The sequence below is a fragment of the Eupeodes corollae genome, chromosome 1 (assembly GCF_945859685.1).
Source record: "Eupeodes corollae chromosome 1, idEupCoro1.1, whole genome shotgun sequence".
NCBI lineage: Eukaryota > Metazoa > Arthropoda > Insecta > Diptera > Syrphidae > Eupeodes > Eupeodes corollae.
The window spans coordinates 165,810,489-165,832,017 of NC_079147.1; the positions used below are offsets into that span (position 1 = coordinate 165,810,489).

The 21,529-nt window shown below is 35.6% G+C and overlaps 1 protein-coding gene across 1 annotated transcript in view; it reads left to right on the plus strand.

The window, feature by feature from the left end:
* The first annotated feature begins 2,556 nt into the window (after positions 1–2,556).
* The window catches only part of LOC129943400 (uncharacterized), a 43,597-nt gene continuing 24,624 nt past the window's right edge, over positions 2,557–21,529 (plus strand). Inside the window, exons 1-7 of the mRNA XM_056052819.1 lie at positions 2,557–2,801; positions 8,771–9,078; positions 19,153–19,458; positions 19,592–19,708; positions 19,849–19,991; positions 20,061–20,207; positions 20,281–20,391. Coding sequence (XP_055908794.1) covers positions 2,645–2,801; positions 8,771–9,078; positions 19,153–19,458; positions 19,592–19,708; positions 19,849–19,991; positions 20,061–20,207; positions 20,281–20,391 — 1,289 coding nt within the window. The 5' untranslated portion in view covers positions 2,557–2,644. The remainder of the gene's footprint in view (positions 2,802–8,770; positions 9,079–19,152; positions 19,459–19,591; positions 19,709–19,848; positions 19,992–20,060; positions 20,208–20,280; positions 20,392–21,529) is intronic.

The window sequence follows — 21,529 nt, forward strand, 5'->3', positions numbered from 1 at the left end:
CTAAGTCGATTTTCGGCAATAATGAGGGTAGAAGATGGTGTTTTACATAGCGTTAGAAAAGCGCAAGAAACGGATGAGTATTGTTCGCTGATAGCAAATATCTTGAGACACTAAGAGCATGATGATTTTGTTATGCGCAGCGGTGTTCTTTACAAATTTGTTGAAGGTGATTATTCTCTGGTTGTTCCAAAGAAGCTACAAAGAGAAGTACTGCGAGGCATACACGAGCAAGGTCACATGAATGCAAGGAAGGTCGAAGTTTTGGCGAGAAAAGACTTTTGTATACCAAACATGTCTTCGAAAATTAAACAAATGATTGCGAATCGTATACCCTATATCCTTGCAGCGAGAAAAGCAAGAGTGTATACTCAACCCAATCGAAAAATTGTATACTCCACTCCATAGGTCTCATCTTGGTCCTATGAATTCGACAGCAAAGAGTTACAAGCATTTGTTGGTTATCGTCGACGCTTTTTCGAAGTTTACTTGGATATCTCCGGTAAAGTCTACGGGTGGGTGCTGAAGAAGTTGTGAAGAAGATGTTGTTCCAGAGTGAAATTTTCGGTGATCCAGTGAGAGTCTTCACGGACAGAGGTTCTGCTTTTACCTCTAATTTATTCAAGGAGTATTGCGAAGAACGAATTATCAACCATTCGCTGGGGACCACAGGGGTTGCTCGCAGAAATGGACAGGTGGAGAGAGTCAACAGGACTATCATTGAAATGTTGACGAAAATGTCCGTCGATGCTCCTGATAAGTGGTTCAAGCATGTTTCAGGACTGCAAATAATCTTGAACTCAACAGTAAATTGAAGCACGAAGATCTAAGAAGAAAATCGAAAAGGCTATAACCGAAAGAGAAAAGCTGCTACGCAATACAAAATGGGCGATATGGTTGCGATAGAGAAAAATCAATTTGCACCCGGAACTAAGTTGTATCCATTATACTTAGGCCCGTATGAAGTCGTTAAAGTCAAGTCAAGTCAAGTCAAGAGAAACAAATGGGAGTTCACGAAGGAACAAATTCTGCAGAGGAGGACTCTGACTTTATGAAGCCTTGGCGAAATAAAGATGTCAGTGAAAGTGGTGAAAATGATTCCGACAACAATGATGAAGATGTTACAAAATTTTAGAGATGAAGAGACCTTACCAAAGATGACTGTTCGTCTGAGGCAGCCGACAAGAAACCTACACGTAAACCTAAAAACCGTATTAGCAAGAAAAATCGACAGCCAGGATGGGAAGTTATCAGTGTGGGTCGCATATCAACATCTTTTTGAATATGTTTTAGGATTTAAAAAAAAAGTCTCTAAACAACTTCAGTTTGTTAAATTAATAATTTGAATTTTAAGAAATCAGCAAAGAGTTGATAATAAAAGAACATTTTTTGAGCCTACACGAACTAAAAATTCATTGAATAATAACGTTATTTTTTCTAAGTGATTGTTATATCATCGCCCGCTTTCGTTTTCATTCGAACCAAGGTCTCTAAGATTTAATAAAAGATGTTGGGAACAAAATTAATCCTGAAAAGATAAAGTTCGTTTTGTTAGTTTTTTTTTTCTCCTGGTAAAAGAAAATGATGAGGAATCCTAACTAGCTGATCATGCTTGCCGCCATTATCTTCCACTTGATGATCGTTATCAAACTTGTAGACCCTACAATACTACAGGTACTGGTGATTTGACTTTTTCTATCATGGGATTTCAAATAAAGGGATAATCTTTATAATACTATTGTTGGTGCTTCATGTCATCCTGGTCAATGATGAGCATCAAGCACTGTGCCAGTTACAGTGCCAGTGGTGATGGTGATGGTGATGGTGATGGTGAGCGATTCAACAAAATAATCGTTGCTGTCGGTCGGTTTATGCCTTGTAAAGTAAGTAATGTAATGTAATATGTCCGTCCTCGTTTCGAATGCCAACAACAATGGCACACGGCGGCGGCGGGCGACGCGGCGTGGTGATAGTGAACTGAAGTGATGCGCAATCATTGTCCAAATTCAAACACAGTCTACGCTCTAAGCCGTAACCAATGTTATGAAATTCATCTTTGAGATTCATCTTGGCAATTTAAGAGGTCCACAAATAGAAAAGACAAAAAATTAAAATTGAAGAAGACCCAATTTGTCGATTTGCGGGAAACAAAATTGGTGGCGGTAAGGATGAAGAAGGAAGTTAATTATCTGTGTGTTCTCTATGCACAACTTCCATATTATTTTGATCAATTATCCAATTTGAATCGAAATCGGTTACGTTAGGAGATAGAGGATGAAGAGATGTACAAAGTTGTTAGGTACATCGCGTCTTTGTAGTTGTCGAAAATCCCTTAGGGCAACCAACGGCAACGTGACGAAAACAATGAATTCAGTATGATGATGGTGCGAATCAGTACATGGGTCACCAACCAGGTCTCGCTATGTTAAAATAATAACTTGCTACCTCACGGAGTCAGGTATTTGTTTAAGTATAGGTATGTAGATTGTAAAGACCTTTTATTCTGGTATTTGTATTCACTTATGTATATATTCACTAGATACAAAATAGACATATTACTGTTAGCACAGAGTTAATTGTTATATTTCAAAATCGATTATTTTTCGAATTCTATTTTTATTGTTTTGAAACTTGAAATCTAATTGAAATGGCCCTAAGAACAAATGTTAGGCCAGTGCAGCCTACTGCACCTGCAGATCATGGATTCTTTGGAGTACCGTATTTCAAGGCACATCTTATGATGGATCAGCGCTGGGAACCTAGCTCTCTAACGAATCAATTTAAGTACATGACGGATGTTATGGGTAAGGATTACGAAAATATGATTTGAGAAAATGTGTCTTTCAAAGCCAACAAGCGAAACTACCTTTGTATTATGATTAATAAACCAATTCAGAAAATTAGATTCCATTAATTGTCAAAGATATTTGCGATACTTAATTTATTTTAAAAATTTCAAGAGTGTATTTCCCCTTTCCTAGGTTAGAGTGGCTGTCTAGATATCATTGACACACGTAGACCTCAAGGGTCCATTGTGATTCCCCTTTCCTTATGAGGCCACACATTTAAAGACTTGCCGCAGCACCGCCTTCGCATCGTCGTTAGATAGGAATCATTGTCATTTTGGTATTTTTCCATTCAAAAACAGTTTTATTCAAACAGTTTATTTTGACATATCATTTTCTACTGAAGTATTTAATAATAATTTCTCCATTAGGACCTCAATTTTTCTAATGTAACGGTAAAATGTATCGACTTGTGAACAAAGAATATTTGTAATAAGAATAGTTGGAATTTCTTAAGTTTTCTAATCTTTGTAGTTGATGACTTAACTTACAGTGTGAACTAGGACCTCACCCAACAAACTTCTTCATCCAGCTCGGACCTAGCTGGATGTCTCCAGTTTTAAGCTCCAAGTTGGGTGAGGTCATATTCCACTTGTGCGCTCCACCTGATCCGCGGTCTTCCTCTACTGCGCTGTTCTGTGGGTGGGGATTCGAAGACTTTCCGGGTCGAAGCATTGGTTTCCATGAGCTCTACGTGACCCAGCCATCTTAGTCGTTGGACTATTACCCTTCTGGCTAAGTTAACGTCGCTGTACAGCCCGTACAGCTCGTCGTTCCATCTTCTCCTCCACTCCCCTTCGATGCATACGGGACCGTAGATCGCACGAAGAAGTTTTCTCTCGAACCGACCCAAGGTGCTTTCATCCGCTTTTGTCAAAGTCCATGCTTTTGCACCGTATAGCAGGACGGGGATTAAAAGGGTTTTATAGCGATACTTTGGTCTCTCAAGAAAGAACTTTCCCACTCAATTGCTTTCTTAGTCCAAAGAAACAGCGATTAGCAAAAATTATTCTGCGTTTGATCTTAGCGCTGGTGTTGTTTTCTGCGTTTAAATCAGAGCCTAGGTAGACGAAGTCTTTGACTACCTCAAAGTTACGTCTATTGTATTGTATGTCCCTTTTTTTACGACAGCATGTACTTTGTTTTGCCCTCATTAACCGTTAAACCCATTTTTGCCGCCTCTGCATCAATGCTCACAAAACCCCATTGACATCACGCTGAGTTCTTCCGATTAGTGCCTGAAGTGTTGACATGTGAGCTCTGCACTATTCTTTCAAGCACGATGATAAAAAAATCACATGATAGCGCATCACCTTGTTAACTTCCCATAGGAAGTTATTGTAATGGGTCCGATTTGTCAAATTGAAAATTTTGACATTTCTCGACGTTTCAAGGTCAATATAGTCGAAATAAAAGATTTTTAGAAAGATGTCTGTGCGTGCGTGTGTACGTACGTTCGTACGTCCGTACGTCCGTACGTCCGTATGTCCGTACGTCCGTACGTCCGTACGTCCGTACGTTCGCGACGTTTTTTTCGTTGTCCATAGCTCAAGAACCAGAAGAGATATCGACTTCAAATAAATTTTGTTATACAGATAATAAGGCAGAAAGATGCAGAAAGGGCTCTCAAGAAAATTGCGTGGGTGGTTTTTTTACCATAGCAGTTTAAAAAAAAGGTGAACATTTTGGTTAACCCTAAATCTCTTACGAACCAAAAACGTTAGAGACTTGAATTAAATTTTATATAATATATTGTAACGTGATCTCAAAGACGTATATTTTTTGAAAAAAATCTATCTAACGGTTTTTTTTATAAATCAAAAAAACTGAAAAAAAAAATTTGTCACCTCCAAAATTTAACGACTAAAATATAATTTCATCTCCAAAACAATTTTGAGCAACGGAGAAGAATGTTTTCGAAATCTGACAAAATTTTGAGAAAAATCGAATTGACAGTTTTTTTTATAAAAAATAAAAATTTAAAAAAAACATTACTCAAAGTTGGTAAAAATTGAATATCGATTCAAATATCTTTTCAAAAACTTGAAATTTAGGCTTAAAAATTATTTTATCTTATAACAAATATTGTTTTCAACATTCGATCAAATTTTGAAAAAAATCAAATTGACAGTTTTTTTACAAAAAATAAAAACCTAAAAAAAAATTAATAAAAGTTTGTAAAAATTGATTTTCGACTCAAATATCTTTTAAAAAGTTTTAGATATTGGCTTAAATTCGCTTTTATCTTTCAAAAAATATTGTTGTCAACATTCAATAAAATTTTGAATAAAATCGAATTTACAGTTTTTTTACAAAAAATTAAAAACCGAAAAAAAATTATTAAAAGTTGGTAAAAATAGATTTTCGACTCAAATATCTTTTCAAAACTTTGAAATATTGGCTTCAAACTAATTTTATCTTATAAGAAATATTGTTTTCAACATTCGGTAAAATTTTGAGAAAAATCGAATTGATAGTTTTTTTACAAAAAATAAAAACCTAAAAAAAATGTTTAAAAGTTGGTAAAAATTGTCTTTTGACTCAAATATCTCTTCAAAAATTTTAAATATTGGCTTCAAACTAATTTTATCTTATAAGAAATATTATTTTTTATTTATTAAAATTGTCTTTTGACTCAAATATCTCTTCAAAAATTTTAAATATTGGCTTCAAACTAATTTTATCTTATAAGAAATATTATTTTCAACATTTATTAAAATTTTTAAAAAATTCAAATTGACAGTTTTTTTTACAAAAAATAAAACTCTAAAAAAAAACAATACTAAAACTTGGTAAAAATTTACTTTCGGTTCAAATAGCTTTTCAAAAATTAAAAATATTGGCTTCAAACTTATTTTATTTCACAGAAAATATTGTTTTTAATGTTCAGTAATTTTCATAAAGTTTTTTCATAAAAAATAAAATCTACAAAAAATAGTACGCAAATTTGGTAAAATTGATACGAGTACATGTAGACAAACTTTTAAGCAAGACAAATCGACAGACGGGATGGGAAGTTATCAGTGTGGGTCGCATCCCAGCCTCTTTTCTAAAACCTTTTTTGACGTCGAAAGGTTCTGTTAAGTTGTTTCCAACCTTTATGGAGCAGCATGAATTCTCCATGGTCATGCTGCACAAACGGACGAGTTTGGCAGGGATGCCAAAACTAGACATGGTTCTATACAGCTCGTCCCTGTAGATGCTGTCATATGCGGCCTTGAAATCGATAAAAAGATGGTGGGTGTCGATTTGGTGTTCTTGTGTTTTTTCTAGGATCTGCCGTAATGTGAATATTTGATCGACTGGTAGCAGTAACCATAGTAAATATCGCAGTTTTTTATCCTCTTTTTACCCGGCCCATCCCATCCTTTTTCCAGTATGGCGGTGATGTCTGCTTTATAGCAGTTTAGGGCCTCCGCTAAATCCTTGGCCGCACGTGGTCTGTTAAGGGACCTAACATTCCATGTTGTCCTCAATTCGTTTGCGTAGGTTTTCAACAGTTAATCCGTCCGTATCCACGGCTTGTTGTTGCTTCGTAATTATGAGGCTTATACATGGCCAGGAAGACACTCCGACAGCACAACCTCCAACCTGGAGGGCCAGATCCTTAGTATGATTTCAAGGATGGGGAGCCGGATAGAACCGCTCCTTATAGACCTGGGATCCGAATAATTCGTAGAATCCCTATAAGGTGTTCACTAAGTAGTTCTTACTTAACTTACTGGAACTGTAGACGCCAACGTTGATTCCATCTCGGGAATTCCTCCGCTGCCGTCTGGATAAGGCGGTGCCTTAGTGGAACACCTCTCCCCTTCTCGCTTTTGCTGCCCCAACAACTTTTCACTGGGGTTGAAACCCTCTTTCCAGATGAAAAAAGTGTAGAAATGCTTTAGTTGAGTTCATATTCAAACTTTCTCTAAAAACAGTTAAATTTCCCACTACATGGAAGAAGTCATTTCGTACACCAATTTTCAAGAAAGTAAACAACTACAGACCTATTGCAAAGCTGTCTTTAATTTCCAAACTTTTTGAGCACGTTTTTTGTGATAGTGTAGCATTTTTTATAAAAAATTTCATTACAAATCTCCTCACATTCCTAAAAATATATTCGTATACACTGACTTTTCTAAAACGTTTGCCCAAATTAGCCACGGAATTATTTTATTTATTAACTTCCCATAGGAAGTTATTGTAATGGGTCCGATTTGTCAAATTGAAAATTTTGACATTTCTCGACGTTTCAAGGTCCCTAGAGTCGAAATAAAATATTTTTAGAAAGATGTCTGTGCGTGCGTGTGTACGTACGTTCGTACGTCCGTACGTCCGTACGTCCGTACGTCCGTACGTCTGTACGTCCGTACGTCCGTACGTTCGCGACGTTTTTTTCGTCGTCCATAGCTCAAGAACCAGAAGAGATGTCGATTTCAAATAAATTTTGTTATACAGATAATAAGGCAGAAAGATGCAGAAAGGGCTCTCAAGAAAATTGCGTGGGTGGTTTTTTTACCATAGCAGTTTGAAAAAAAGGTGAAAATTTTGGTTAACCCTAAATATCTTACGAACCAAAAACGCTAGAGACTTGAATTAAATTTTATATAATATATTGGAACGTGATACTAAACGAGTATATTTTTTGAAAAAAATTAATATAACGGTTTTTTTTATAAATCAATAAAACTAAAAAAAAAAATTTGTCACCTCCAAAATTTTACGACTGAAATATGATTTCATCTCCAAAACAATTTTGTGCAACGAATAATAATGTTTTTGATATCTGATACAATTTTGAGAAAAATCTAATTGACAGTTTTTTTATAAAAAATAAAAATCTAAAAAAAACATTACTCAAAGTTGGTAAAAATTGAATATCGATTCAAATATCTTTTCAAAAACTTAAAATTTAGGATTCAAACTTATTTTAACTTATGAGGAATATTGTTTTCAACATATTGAAAAATTTTGAGAAAAATCGAATTGACAGTTTTTTTACAAAAAATAAAAACCTAAAAAAAAAATTAATAAAAGTTGGTAAAAATTGACTTTCGACTCAAATATCTTTTCAAAACTTTGAGATAAGAGCTTATTATCAATTTTTACTTATAAGAAATATTGTTTTGAACATTAGAACAAATTTTGAGATATATCGAATATACAGTTTTTTTACAAAAAAAAAAAACATTAAAAAAAAATGTATAAAAGTTGGTAAAAATTGATTTTCGACTCAAATATTTTTCCAAAAATTGTAGATATTGGCTTTTAACAACCTTTATCTCTCAACAAATATTGTTGTTAACATTTAATAAAATTTTGAAAAAAATCGAATTGACAGTTTTTGTGCAAAAAATTAAAAACCTAATAAAAATTTACCAAAAGTTGGTGAAAATTGATTTTTAACTCAAATATCTTTTCAAAAACTTGAAATATTTTCTTCAAACTAATTTTATCTTATAAGAAATATTGTTTTCAATATTCGATAAAATTTTGAAAAAATCGAATTGACAGTTTTTTTTACAAAAAATAAAACTCTAAAAAAAAAACAATTCTAATACTTTGTAAAAATTTACTTTCAATTTAAATAGCTTTTCAAAAATTAAAAATATTGGCTTCAAACTTATTTTATTTCACAGAAAATAAAAATCCAACAGTCCGTTTTTTCATTTAAAAAAATCTACAAAAAATAGTACGCAAATTTGGTAAAAATTGGTACGAGTACATATAGACAAACTTTGAAGCAAGACAAATCGACAGACGGGATGGGAAGTTATCAGTGTGGGTCGCATCCCAGCCTCTTTTACTTAAAGCTCTTTTTGGCTCAGGGATTCTATTTATTCCACCGGCTCTTAGACTTATTTTCTGTCAATTTACATCCTCAAATTTGTACTAACTGCATTTTTGTATTCTTTTATTTGTATTTATATGAATAACAGAAAAACACTATTTATACAAGAAGCACGAGAATGCCGCTTTCAAAAAGAAATTTATACAAGAAAACCGAAGCTTAAAGCAACAATGTCGAGATGGACGTATTAAATTACAAATGGCCTTGCATGCAACCAATTCGAAAAAGATTCGAAATTACTTAATGAACTATAGGGACATGCAACGTTTATATAATGCAATGCCCATTCATTTAGTTGTGGATAATATAAATCAGAGAACTTTTGTATTGAGAAAGGAGAATGACCGATTGAAAAACAAATTAAATCAAATTGCATTGGCTTATGAGGACAAATTGGTAAGATTGTAATTTTAAAAGTTCATACATTTCTATACTTGTGCACTTAAATGTTGAGTATCAAAATCAAATGGGGTGGCGCAACAGTCCGTTGTGAACCAGGGCCTAGTGACTTACAACTCTCAACCATTCCTGTGTGCGAGTACTGTTGTCAGGAATGGAAGGGACCTACAATTTAAGGCCGAATCCGAACGGCTAATTTGAGAAAGCACTTTTTCATGACAAGAATTACTCTTGAAGAAATTGTCAATTCCTCGCAAGAGACAGTACCCGCGAAAATTAATTTTTTAAATTAAGGTGGCACAGGCAGGGATTGAACCCAAGCCCCTTGCATGACAGTCCAACGCACTAACCATCATGCCACGGGTACTACAAAAAAAAATGTTGAGTATACCTGTTTTTTTTTATCCTTACACTTAAACAAACTTATACAAACTAGAGGAACAATTGTTTTCAGTTTTTTTTACTCTCAACATGTGAACACATATTTCTTAACAAAAATAGCTTTAAAAGCTAATTGAACAATTAACTGCTCAAACATAAAAAAAAAAACAATTTTTTATAAAGTTGAAATCAAAAATATACAATCGAGTTTTTGTTTAATTTTAAATTGTTGTTGACTTAAACATCCACAATTTAATTGGAAACAATCTAACGATAAAATGTCTTTTGCACTTACGACTTCATGCTTTAAAAAAGAGATAATTGTTATTGACAATCTCTTAGACTTAGGTTATTTTCAAGTCAGTAGCATAAGAATGCAACTTGACTTAATTTTCTCGTGGGATGCCTGATTTTCTCGCTTCGGAAAGTACTCATCTAGAGTCTACTGTTGACCAATCCCAACACCACTTGCTATTTATTACCTACTCATTTCATTTAAAATTTAACAGCGCTGACTTCGTAATGTAAGAAGCCTTAGTGTGGATCCTTAAGACCTTTCTACTAATTTATAGAAGCATTAAACGATGGCTTTTCTTCTTTTTTTTTTTAATTATTGTATATGACATCTGTCGACCCTTAAATTATTACAAGCTTTTCAGCCTCTTTCTTCAGCTTATTTTAAAGTAATCGTCTTCAATTATGGGGCAAACAATACTGAGGTTCCATTTATCGGACATGCTTTCTTCCGACAATATCTTATGCTTAAAAGGTTGTGCATGCTTTAGCTATGATATGGCTAGCTTCGCTTCGACTTCGAAGTCGGGAAGACGCGATTGATGGCTATTGTCGACTACGTTGAATTGATCATCCTGTCTGACAGCGGAATTCGGTTCGTTGTCGCCGTTATACAGTCTGCGGAAATGGTCCTTCTACGAGTAGGAGTAATAGTTAGTTTTTTAACATTGGTAGTACCCTTGGCATGATGATTAGTGTGATGGACTTTCCTGGTAACATTATCGCCCCAAAGCAGTTTTGATAGTGTGAAGAAAATCACATCTCTCGACCATCAAACTGCACGCTGGGATACATTAAAAAGGCACGACAGCATTTTACAATGTACTAACTGATAGAGGTTTGGCAATGCCAATGCCAACTGCAATATGCAGTTGCGTTGTGTCAGGTGCGGAGAAACCCACAAAGTAGGAGAATGTAAGCTGGGGAATGAGCGGGTTGAGGATTTGACCCTGCTCAAGTGTGTCCTTTGTGGAAACCAAGGGCACCCTGCTAGTTATAGGGGTTGCCCTAAGGTCCAACAAATGAAGCAGAAACAGGCCAGCCAAAAAGCCGAAAAAAGTCGAACAGTTCGACAGGCTCCCATACAAAAATTCGTAGATCCCAAATTTTCCTACGCCCAAATGGTGTCAGGGAATGGGAACACGAGACAGGCTCCACCAACTGTTGCCCCAAAGGCCCCTGTGCCTAAGGCACCAGAGGTGCAGCCTGACATTGAAGCCTTGTTGTTGAGCATTCAAGGTCAACTAACAGGACTGCAAAGTCAGATAAAGGAGCAAGTCAAAAGGGTAGATCATCTCTACTCTTTGTTGCCTGGCCTGGCGCAATTTAGACAATAATGGGCGCGCTGCCGGAGACGCGCCTTAAAGTCCTAGCTGTGAATGTAAATTCACTGATTAGGATTGAACGAAGAGCCAACATGTTCCAATTGTTGAAAGACTACAGTCCCGATGTGTTTCTGGCTAGCGAAACTAAGCTAAACCACAAACACAAATTGACTCATAAAAATTACAATATCGTAAGAAGAGACCGGCCCGACTCCACTCAAGGGGGCGGTGTCGCTCTCTTTATACGAAAAGGCATTAATTATAAAGTCGTATATAACAATGAATTGCGAAAGCTCAAGACGCTAGAAGTTTGCGTTGTATGCATCTCTCTCTCTCAAGGGAAGCGGATGTATATGATTGCGGCTTATGCGGCTGGAGCTCCGCAGGTCACTTACTTTGCATCAGAACTCGAGATTGTTTTTAGGGAACTTAAACTGAGCTTGGAAGAAAACTATTTCATCTTGGCCGGTGATTTGAACGCAAAACATGAAGATTGGGGAAATCAACATAGTAATCCCAGAGGTAATCATCTTTTTAATTTGATGAATCTTTACAGCGTTTAGTATGGTGTCGACCTGCTGGCTACTGAAAGGCCATCGTATCCAAGAAGCGGCTCCTTTCTGGACCTTTTGCTGTACGACACCAGACAGTTACAGACAAAGTGGGTAATCAACCGCGAAACTGCTTACAGACAGTCGAGTACGACAGTGATCACTGCAGACTGGGTGCTGTAATGCAGATTCCGAACGAACGCTTGGAGTTATAGGAATACGTTCCAACGCATTCTTACAATTACAGTAAGATGCGGTGGCCTCGTTTCACCAATGCCCTAGCGAGAGAACTTCGTTCGAGTGACATAGCCCCACCAAACAACAGAAACCTGACAAATACAGAAATTGACCAACACTTACAACAGATGGACGAAACAATAAAACGAACGATGGAACGGACAATCCCAAAGTACAAAGAACGGGACCAAATGGACGCTTACAGAAACGCGACAATCGACGCACTACGTAGGCACAAGAGTGGCTTACTGACAAGACTCAAAAACTTGCACAGACGACTTACAGACCCAAGCGACTTGGAGGTTAGGACACTGAAGTCGTCAATAAAAAATGTCAATCTGTTGATTAAGGAGAACTACAGGCTATCAATTAACAAGTACTGGGACGGCAAGATCCGGTCAGTTAATTCGAGTGACCCTAGTATGTTCCCCAAAATCAACAAGATATTCAGGAAAAAAACGATAATGACCTTCCGTGTCTTAAACTCCAATGAACTGAAGAGAACAGAGACGTACTCAGGACAGCGCAAATAGATCCAGAGGAAGCCATCTTTGACGATGACTTTTACATAATTGAAGATCCGAAGGAAAAAGTGGAGGCGGAGGGAGCTGCTTTCCAGAAAGTGTACAAGGTGAATGTAAGCATTCGCCCCAACCACGACCTGGAAAACAGAGCCCTACTTAATCACTTATACCTCCGTAATGATATCACACATTGGCGATCTGAGAACCGCGGTTTCATGCGGTTCAATGACGATTCCTTGGCAAATGCCATAATCGCCGATCAAACGGGACCAAGTCCCTTGTTAGTGACGAAGGTTGAGCTTCAACTCATCTTCAATTAAAAAAAAAAAAACAAAAAGTCAGCAGGTGTCGATAGTATATCCAACGTTGTACTGAGACATTTACCGACGGAAGCAATTGACATTTACACCACACTCTTCAACAATGCACTGAATAATGCATACTATCCAGTGCATTGGAAGACCGCTGTGGTTCGTCCTCTCCCGAAAAAGGGAAAGGACAACTCCAACCCGTCAAATCTTCGGTCGATAAGTCTTCTTCCGAGCATCAGCAAAGTTTTCGAAAAAATCATTAATAGGGCTCTGACTAAGTGGGCTGCGGACAACAAAATAATTCCGGATACACAGTTCGGGTTCAAGGCGGGTCATGACACAATTCATGCTGCGTCTAAACTCGTTTCTGATATCCAATGGAATAAATCAAAACAACAATGCACAGGTGCTGTTCTGGTTGATTTGGAAAAGGCCTTTGACACCGTATGGTTAGAGGGTCTTTACCTAAAACTGAGCAGGCTTGGCATAAGCAAGCCATTGTTGTATATACTTTATGATATGCTTAACGGTATAAAGTTTGTTGTCAAAAGTGGCAATGTAACTTCTACCACAACATTCTCAAATAAAAATGATCTTCAATAGGGAGCGGTGAATTCGCCGATTCTCTTCAGCATTTACACCAGCGATCTGATAGGTAGTCTTACAAAGGCAATTGCGTACGCCGATGATCGAATTGCGTACAGAACGCGCCGAAAGGTTGAGGTTATTAGAATTCTCTTGCAGCGTTATTTCGACAAGATTCAGCGATATTGCGACGACTGGAAACTGAAAATAAATGTCCAGAAGTCGGAGACAATTCTGTTCCGGACTCCGTTGGCTAGGGCCACGAGGGATACATGTAAGAATTGGCGCAAGATGGTCATTGTTGATCTTCACGGGCAGCCATTAGCGAACAAAAGTGTGGTGAAGTACCTCGGTATCTGGTTAGATCAGTATTTATATTTCGACAGACACATAAATGCTGCTCTGACCAGGGACAGAGGAGCCTTCGCTCTGACGAAACGGCTGTTTTTTAGCAGTCGGCTTGACCCCAGAGTGAAGGTAATTTGCAACATGGCCCTCATACGGCCAATGATCGTTTATGGTTGTCCTGTGTGGTTCAACTTTGCCCCTTCCCAGATGGAGAAGTTTCGGGTGTTCGAGCGGCAGTGTTTACGACGCTGTATCGGCTTATATCGAACAGCCGAATCTTCTTATGTGCATTACTATTCCAACGAGGTCCTATACAACGGGGCTCGAATGAACAGAATTGACAATTTCGTGATAAAACTCGTTCGAGGTCACATTGCTAGAGCTATGTATTCGAATAACAATTTAATTTTCGGGGCGTTCTATCCGAACGACGAGTATTTTGAGAGTGCACGCTTGAGCGGTTTCATTTCCCCAGAGGCATTCCTCCTTTTAGATAGATGCGGTCTGATACAGGATAGATTGGCAGTTCCGTTAATCTACTACGTCAGACGAAGAACCATGGATAGGCGACTCCTGTACAATCGGGACGTCATGGCACAAGGCGGAGCAGAGCTCCTTCGGTTCAGTAGGGCTGTGTCCGAACGGGACCGAACTGATAGGGTGAAGCAGGAGAACCAGTTTTGGTGGCTTCAATCGGCACTTGATAATGGGTAGTCGGGATGGGGTTTAAGCCTTGGCCGGCTTACATACTTGTTTTATAGTTTTAGGGTTTAGTTTTAAGTAGAATAGGTATGGTGGCACAAAAAGAAATAGAAAAAAAAATACAAAAAATACAAAAAAAAAAAAAAATTAAAAAAAAGAACATTAAAATAAAAAAAAAAAAAAAAACATGGAATACAAAAAAAAATAAAAAAAAAATAGACAACAAAATATGAAAAACAAAAATGTTAGATAGTTAGATTTGCTGCTGTGGTTGTTCTTGTTTTAAGTAGTTTATAGGTAGAATAGGTAGTTTAAGTTAATTTTAAGTTTTATTTAAGGACCTTATTTTAAGTAGTTTGTAAGTAAAAATAAAAAAGGTTATTGATATTAGTTTTTTTCAAAATTTTCTAATAAAAACAAAACCAATTAAATTTAGATTGAAGTAAAATAGATCTTAAGGCCGAAAGGCATTAGTAATTAGTGTTATAGTTTAGCTTAGAGTGTCCTTATGGGACCATTAAGTTAGTTGTAAGTTATGGATAATTAGGCTAGTTTTATGAATTTTTGTCTAGCTTTAAGATAGGTTTAAGATTGAATAAATAAAAATGAATTATAAAAAAAAAAAAGTGGGTTAGACTGTCATGCCAGGGGTCTTGAGTTCGACCCCTGCCTGTGACATCTAAAGTTTTTTTACGGGTACTGCCTCTTGCGAGGAATTAACAAATTCTTTAAGAATAATTCTTGTCATGAAAAGTACTTCTCAAATTAGCCGTTCGGAATCGGCTTAAAACTGTAGGTCCCCTCCATTCCTGACAACAATACTGTCACACAGGAATGGTTGAGAGTTGTAAGTCACTAGGACATAGGTCTCAACGGACTGTTGGGCCACTTAATTTATTAACTTCCCATAGGAAGTTATTGTAATGGGTCAGATTTGTCGGACGTTCGTATGTCCATAACGTCTGAACGTTCCCGACGTTTTTTTGCCGCCCATAGCTCAAGAACTAAAAGAGATATCGACTTAAAATAAACTGTGGAATACAGATAATAATGCTTAAAGATGCAGAAAGGGCTCTCAAGATAATTGCGTGGGGTTTTTTTTTCACCACAGAAGTTTAAAAAAGATAAAAAATAAAGGTACACCTTTTGGTTAACCTTAAATATCTCAATTTAATTTTATATTATATTATATATTGTAACGTGATAACAAACAAATATTTTTGTTGTAACGGTTTCTTTATAAATCAAAAAAAATATTTGTCAGCTTGAAGATTTCACGAATTGATTTTATTTCCAAAAACAATTTTGTGCAACGAAAAATAACTTTTTCAACATCTTGCAAAAATTTTGAGAAAAATCAAATTGAAAGTTTGTTTTAAAAAAATAAAAACATTCACAAAAAAATGTATTAAAAGTTGGTAAAAATTGAATTTCGACTCAAATATCTTTTCAAAACCTTGAGATTATAACTTCAAACTTATTTTATCTTATAAGAAATATTGTTTTCAACATTGAGTAAAATTTTGAGAAAAATCAAATTGAAAATTTGTTTTAAAAAAATAAAAACCTACACAAACAAATTTATTAAAAGTTAGTAAAAATTGAATTATAATCGACAGATTTAACAAAAAATATAAATCCAAAAAAAAATAATTAAAGTTGGTAAAAATTGATTTTCGACTCAAATATCTTTTCAAAACTTTGAGATATTGGCTTCAAACTACTTTTTTCTTTCAAAAAATATTGTTTTCAACATTTAGTTAAATTTTCAGAAAAATCTAGTAGACAGTTGTCTTACAAACAAAATTACTTTAATTACTTTTACTGGAATAAGAAAATTGCTTCATAATTCCAATAGTTTTACTTGAAAAATCGAGCCTAAAGTAATTATGCTCATTTAGATTGTAGTTCAGTTTCGAATAAATGTCCCTTTTCTATGAATGTGTTCCTTTCATTTTCATCGATCGTTTGGATAACCTCGTACAGTGCTTTTTTTATCTGAAGACCAGTACATCCATTCAGTTCTAGAATAATACCACAATTTGCAGCAAGATCAATCCAATCCTTGTAGAATCCAGTTTTCCGACGCATGACACTTCTCAACATAATATTTGGCAAACGGTTTCAAAGAGTGTCGAAAACCCTGTTTCCAAAAGATACATATACTAAGGCGTACTTAGAGGGAAAAAAAATACTTTTCTAAGAAAGAATCGAAGCAAATTTTCAACAATTTGTTATTTCCGAACACCCCAGAACTTCATATTTGGGGTTTGTTGAAATGTTGTCATTATTGAAAATGTTCTTCCAGTTCGAGCAAATAGCCGTTCTAGCTGCATCAGCCTTGGCTTTGAGGTGTTTGTCCATATTCAAATTAAAGGTGATAGTCATTCACAGATAAACATAATCCTTCCAGTCCTACTCCATCATATCTCCAGTTTTCTCCCCTTGCGGCCCGACCTGCACCATTTTGGAATTAATTTATCTTAGACTTTGCTGAATTGACTTCCAGTCCCCATTTTTTACAATAATCATATAGCATTGATCATGAGCTGCAGTGAAGCTGGAGACTCTGCCAAGCTGACAATGTCATCAGCATACAATATTACTTTTATTTTTAAGCAAATAACAATGGTCTGAGATTGCATCCTTGACGTAGTCCTCGATTTATTTGGATCTCTTTTGATTTGCCACATCTATTATGAACGCTAGATATCGTTCGATTGTAAAGTTTTTCCAGTGCTTAAACAAACTTGAATGATACACCTAAGTTGTAAAGTTTATAGCACAGCGTTTTTCTGTCAACTGCATCAAATGCAGCTTTCAAGTCAACGAAAAAGGTATACAGTTTAGCATTACGATTGAGTTTGATTTGTATTATACATCAAAGAATACAAATTTTATCGGGTGTAGAATACCCTTACCGAAACCCTGACTGATCTTTAATCGACTCTAGTAACTTCTCTACTTCCAAAACCGTTATCTGAGCATCAAGGGTATCATTGTCGGTATGTGGTGTCGCATAACTCCATACTAGTTGTTTCGAAGAGATATTTAGCAATCCTGAATAATGTAATCTTAAGTCCTCCAGAAAAATGCTGGTATTCTTTGTTTCTCCTTCATTTCCGTTTATTTTTTTTGTGTTAGATTCCAAAAGTCCGTGGTGTTTTTGCAATGGCTTAACTTTCTTGCCAGGTCTTCTTCGTATTTTCTCTTCTTTCTTTCTCTGCACAACTTTTTAAACTGTTTTGAGGTGTCGATGTAGTCAATTCGAATTGAATCAATATTGTACTTTATAAAGAAATTAAGCAATGCAAATGCCTTTTTTCTAAGATTTTCACATGACTGGTCGTACCAATCCGACTTTTTTCGTATAGTGTATGTTGTCTTCATTACGCCTGCTGCATCTCTCATAATGTTTTGCAGTTCAAGCAATGGCAGATAGCTTTCTCTACAATTTATTATTTTATTTTGCAACAGTTCATCCATTTTTTTCTTGTATACATTTTCCAGCCCCTTCTTCCATCTTTACAAATAAAATATAAAAATTTGTGTTGTGGGTGGAAGAACATCCTGGAAATCAATTACCAAATTATGAAGATCCACCGTGTTAACCGTGTTACGAGTAGCTATGTGAGGAATATTATACATTATTTCAGCCCCAAGCACACGACCATTGAACTCCCCATCATCAAACCTTTGTTTAATTCTGCTTTCCCTAAAAATTCGTGATTCCTCTCCAGGGACAAACAATGTAGGTACTACTTGGGTATTCTGCGAGTAGTACCCTTTTCTGTTTATATAGTATTGCCCTGATGGGCCACCTACTTTGGGATCCTTATGTGGGTACAGTCAATGGCCCCAACCACCTTTGGAAACTCCCGTATTTAAGAGAACTTGTTCATAGTTCTTAGCTGGTCCGAAAAAGAAGAAAGTAGTTTTTTAATGAACAGAGGTCTTTTGATAGCTAATGCTCTTGCCACTATTTGGCAAAGCGTAGGTTAGCTAAATCCGTGGATGTCTTCCCCATCGCTTTGAATGTGTAAACAAATCAAAAAAGGTACTCATTTCGATTTAGTGTCAACATTTAGAACAAACTTACCTCGTTCCGACTCTAATATCTTGCTGCAGGCATTACTTGGATATCTATGGGTATGTGCCATGTGGCCTAATCTATTGTCGCTGCTGACGTCCGAACGAATAATTCAAATTGTTTGTATTTCTCTTTCGAAATCTATATTTTTTTTAAATTCTTCGTTTCTTAGGCTCATTTGGTTTAACCTTTTTTTTTATAAAATTTCCGCCTTCTTGGAGTTGGTGAAACGTGATTTAAGTTATTAAAATCATTAATAAACGAGCTAAACTGGAAAGGCAATATAGTTTTCTTTTTAATTTCATCAATGGAGGAAAATCAAAATGACATTTACCAAATAATAATATAACAATAATTTCCTAATGTAAGCTCTATTCAACCTCAAAACGCATTTAGCTTATTATGGGACTATGCAACCTTGCATAAGTTTTATAAATAAGGTTTTTCCGTTTAGAGGCATTATAAAGATTACATAACTTTATGTAGGCTCTATAAAGCGTTTAAAGACTGCCTGTTTTTAAATATACTTCACTCAAATAATTCGAAAGTCAAACTTTTGTTAATTTTAAAACAATGTTCATGATGAAAATTTCAAATCTTGATATATTTTGAATCATCTTTGATGATTCCAAACAAAATAAAACCTTCGTTAAAAGCAAAGACCCTGAAAGGTTCCATAGCATAGAAAAAAGTAGTTTACATTTTTTAAAATTTCAATTATAGATTGAAAAGGCCAATCTGGAAAATCGAATTAAATATCAAAATGAATTTATCCTTATTGAAGAAATTCAATCGAAGCAAATTCGAAACAAGATCGAATGCTCAAATGTTCGTTTCAAGGCCATTACAACTCTAAATGATGCTTATAAAAGGATAATTCAACTTTTAATAAACGACGAAATCTATTACGAACCTATCTTGATGTCACTCCAGAAAGATATTGACAATCAAACGCAGTTTACAAATTACATAATCGAGCTCGGACTGCCAGCAATTACGAAATTGCAAGAGATCACTGAGAAGCATCGGGTGAGAATACGCTTCTATTTTGGCCGCGTCAATGGGGGGCGAATAAACGTTACATATTAATTATTGTTAGCAACTTGAGTATAATATAATGATGATGTGGGTTTGGTTTGGTGTATTTTTCTTAATTCTCTAGAAACTGGAGGACAAAGCACGTCGTAATATTGCATCCAAATTGCAATGGGTACAGAATTACAAAAAACGAGCTCAGCAACGTCATTCTGATTTGCGAAAGTTACAGGCCAAAGGAGAGGTATGAAAGATTCATATATACCTAAACTATAATGCAACAACCAAAGTGCTGTATAATTATCTTTTCAAGAAATTTAAAAAACCTTTCCCATTTTATTCAGATTTGTTTTTTGTTTTTTTGTCTGTTGGTTTTAAATGAAGGGAAGCGTTAATTACTTCAAAAGATACGTTCGAGAGACTCCTAGTATGTTGGAACTTAAATGTGAACTAGAGTCAATTGAGGCAACAATTAAACGGGTGAAATTTGCCACATTGTGTTCCAAGGCCACAGAAGTTTATCCAAGGTGAGAGGTTATACTCGTATATACATAGCAGATGAGGATTGAGATGACAAATCATCGGTTACTTTATAGAATTAAGAAACAAATTGATGATAATCAGAGATTGCACAAGATCCTGGATGGTGATATGGTTGTGCATCAGTTTACAGAGAAGAAACTTGAACGGGCTGATGTGATGAGAGGAATATTGGAGCATAATTTAACAAAGGAGGAAACAGAGTAAACATATACAACTTGTGGGTGGGTGATACTTTTATCGGATTACATTGTTTTTTTTTTTTTTTTAATCTAGACGATTGGAAAAAATTAGGAATCTTAAGGAACAAATCAAAGAAGAAAAGACGGTGGAAGAGGAAGCTGTTTCATATATTAAAGAACGTGGAGATATATTTTTGCTGATAAGGTAAGTTTTCAAAAAAGTGTATTGTTGTCTAAAAAATGATATTGCCATTATTTTGAACTTTATTATTACTTAAAGGGTTTATTAAAACCCTTTTAATAATTGAATACAGTGCGAGCAACTAGGAAAAAAATATTGGATTAGATAGGGAATGCCGATGCAGTTTTGAATGTCTGAGCATTGTAATAAGTGAAAAGTATTTAACTTGGTTAAGCGTTCCACATTCGAAAGAATCCCTATATTAACAGTACGTCCGAAGCTGGGCTCAAGAGTTCCACATTCGTGAAGTCATTATACTTAACAGTACATCCGAAGTTGGGCTCAAGGGTAAACTGATTAGCATTCCTAGTACGGGTATTACGGTTGAATTTTTTTTGAAGGGAAGAGCATTGTTGGTGAAAACATCGATACCACAATGATAGACATAAGATCTAAACACTTAGCAGCATTTTTGACATAGCCAAGAATGTGATCACTCCACAACAAGCATTAAATTCTACACGGTTCTTGATTCCCCATTGGACAATGCTGTCAAGACCTGAATTTAATTGCTGATTTCAATTTCAGGCAGATAGGGTATCGGGGTACTTTTTTGTTAGTGTTTTACGTGTAAAATAATAGCTTATCAAAAACAGCTGAGATGTCAAAAAATTAATCCAAAGGTATCCAAGAATTTCTGGAGTATGTAGGTATCTGACAACTGCTGATTCAACGCATGGTTGAAATTCAAGAAACTTGAAAATTGATTTCAGCTTTTTGTATTTGTTGGTAAACAAAAACATGCAAGATGTTAGTTGAGGTTGTATTTGAGGATGTTCTGTATATACTACACAATGAAGAAGCTATTTGCCTCCGAATTTAATAAATTCATCATCGTCCGACGAATCATTTGAATTGTCCATTAAATGTTTTATTTTACAACAATTTTGACTTCTAAGCATTAATGTTTCTCTGCTTATTATGAACAGTTGAAAGTTGTTTTTTTTTTTTGACAGCTATCCTAATACAGCTATCCAACTCGTTAAACATCAAAATCAAAATCAAATGGGGTGGCGCAACAGTCCCTTGTGAACCAGGGCCTAGTGACTTACAACTCTCAACCATTCCTGTGTGCGAGTACTGTTGTCAGGAATGGAAGGGA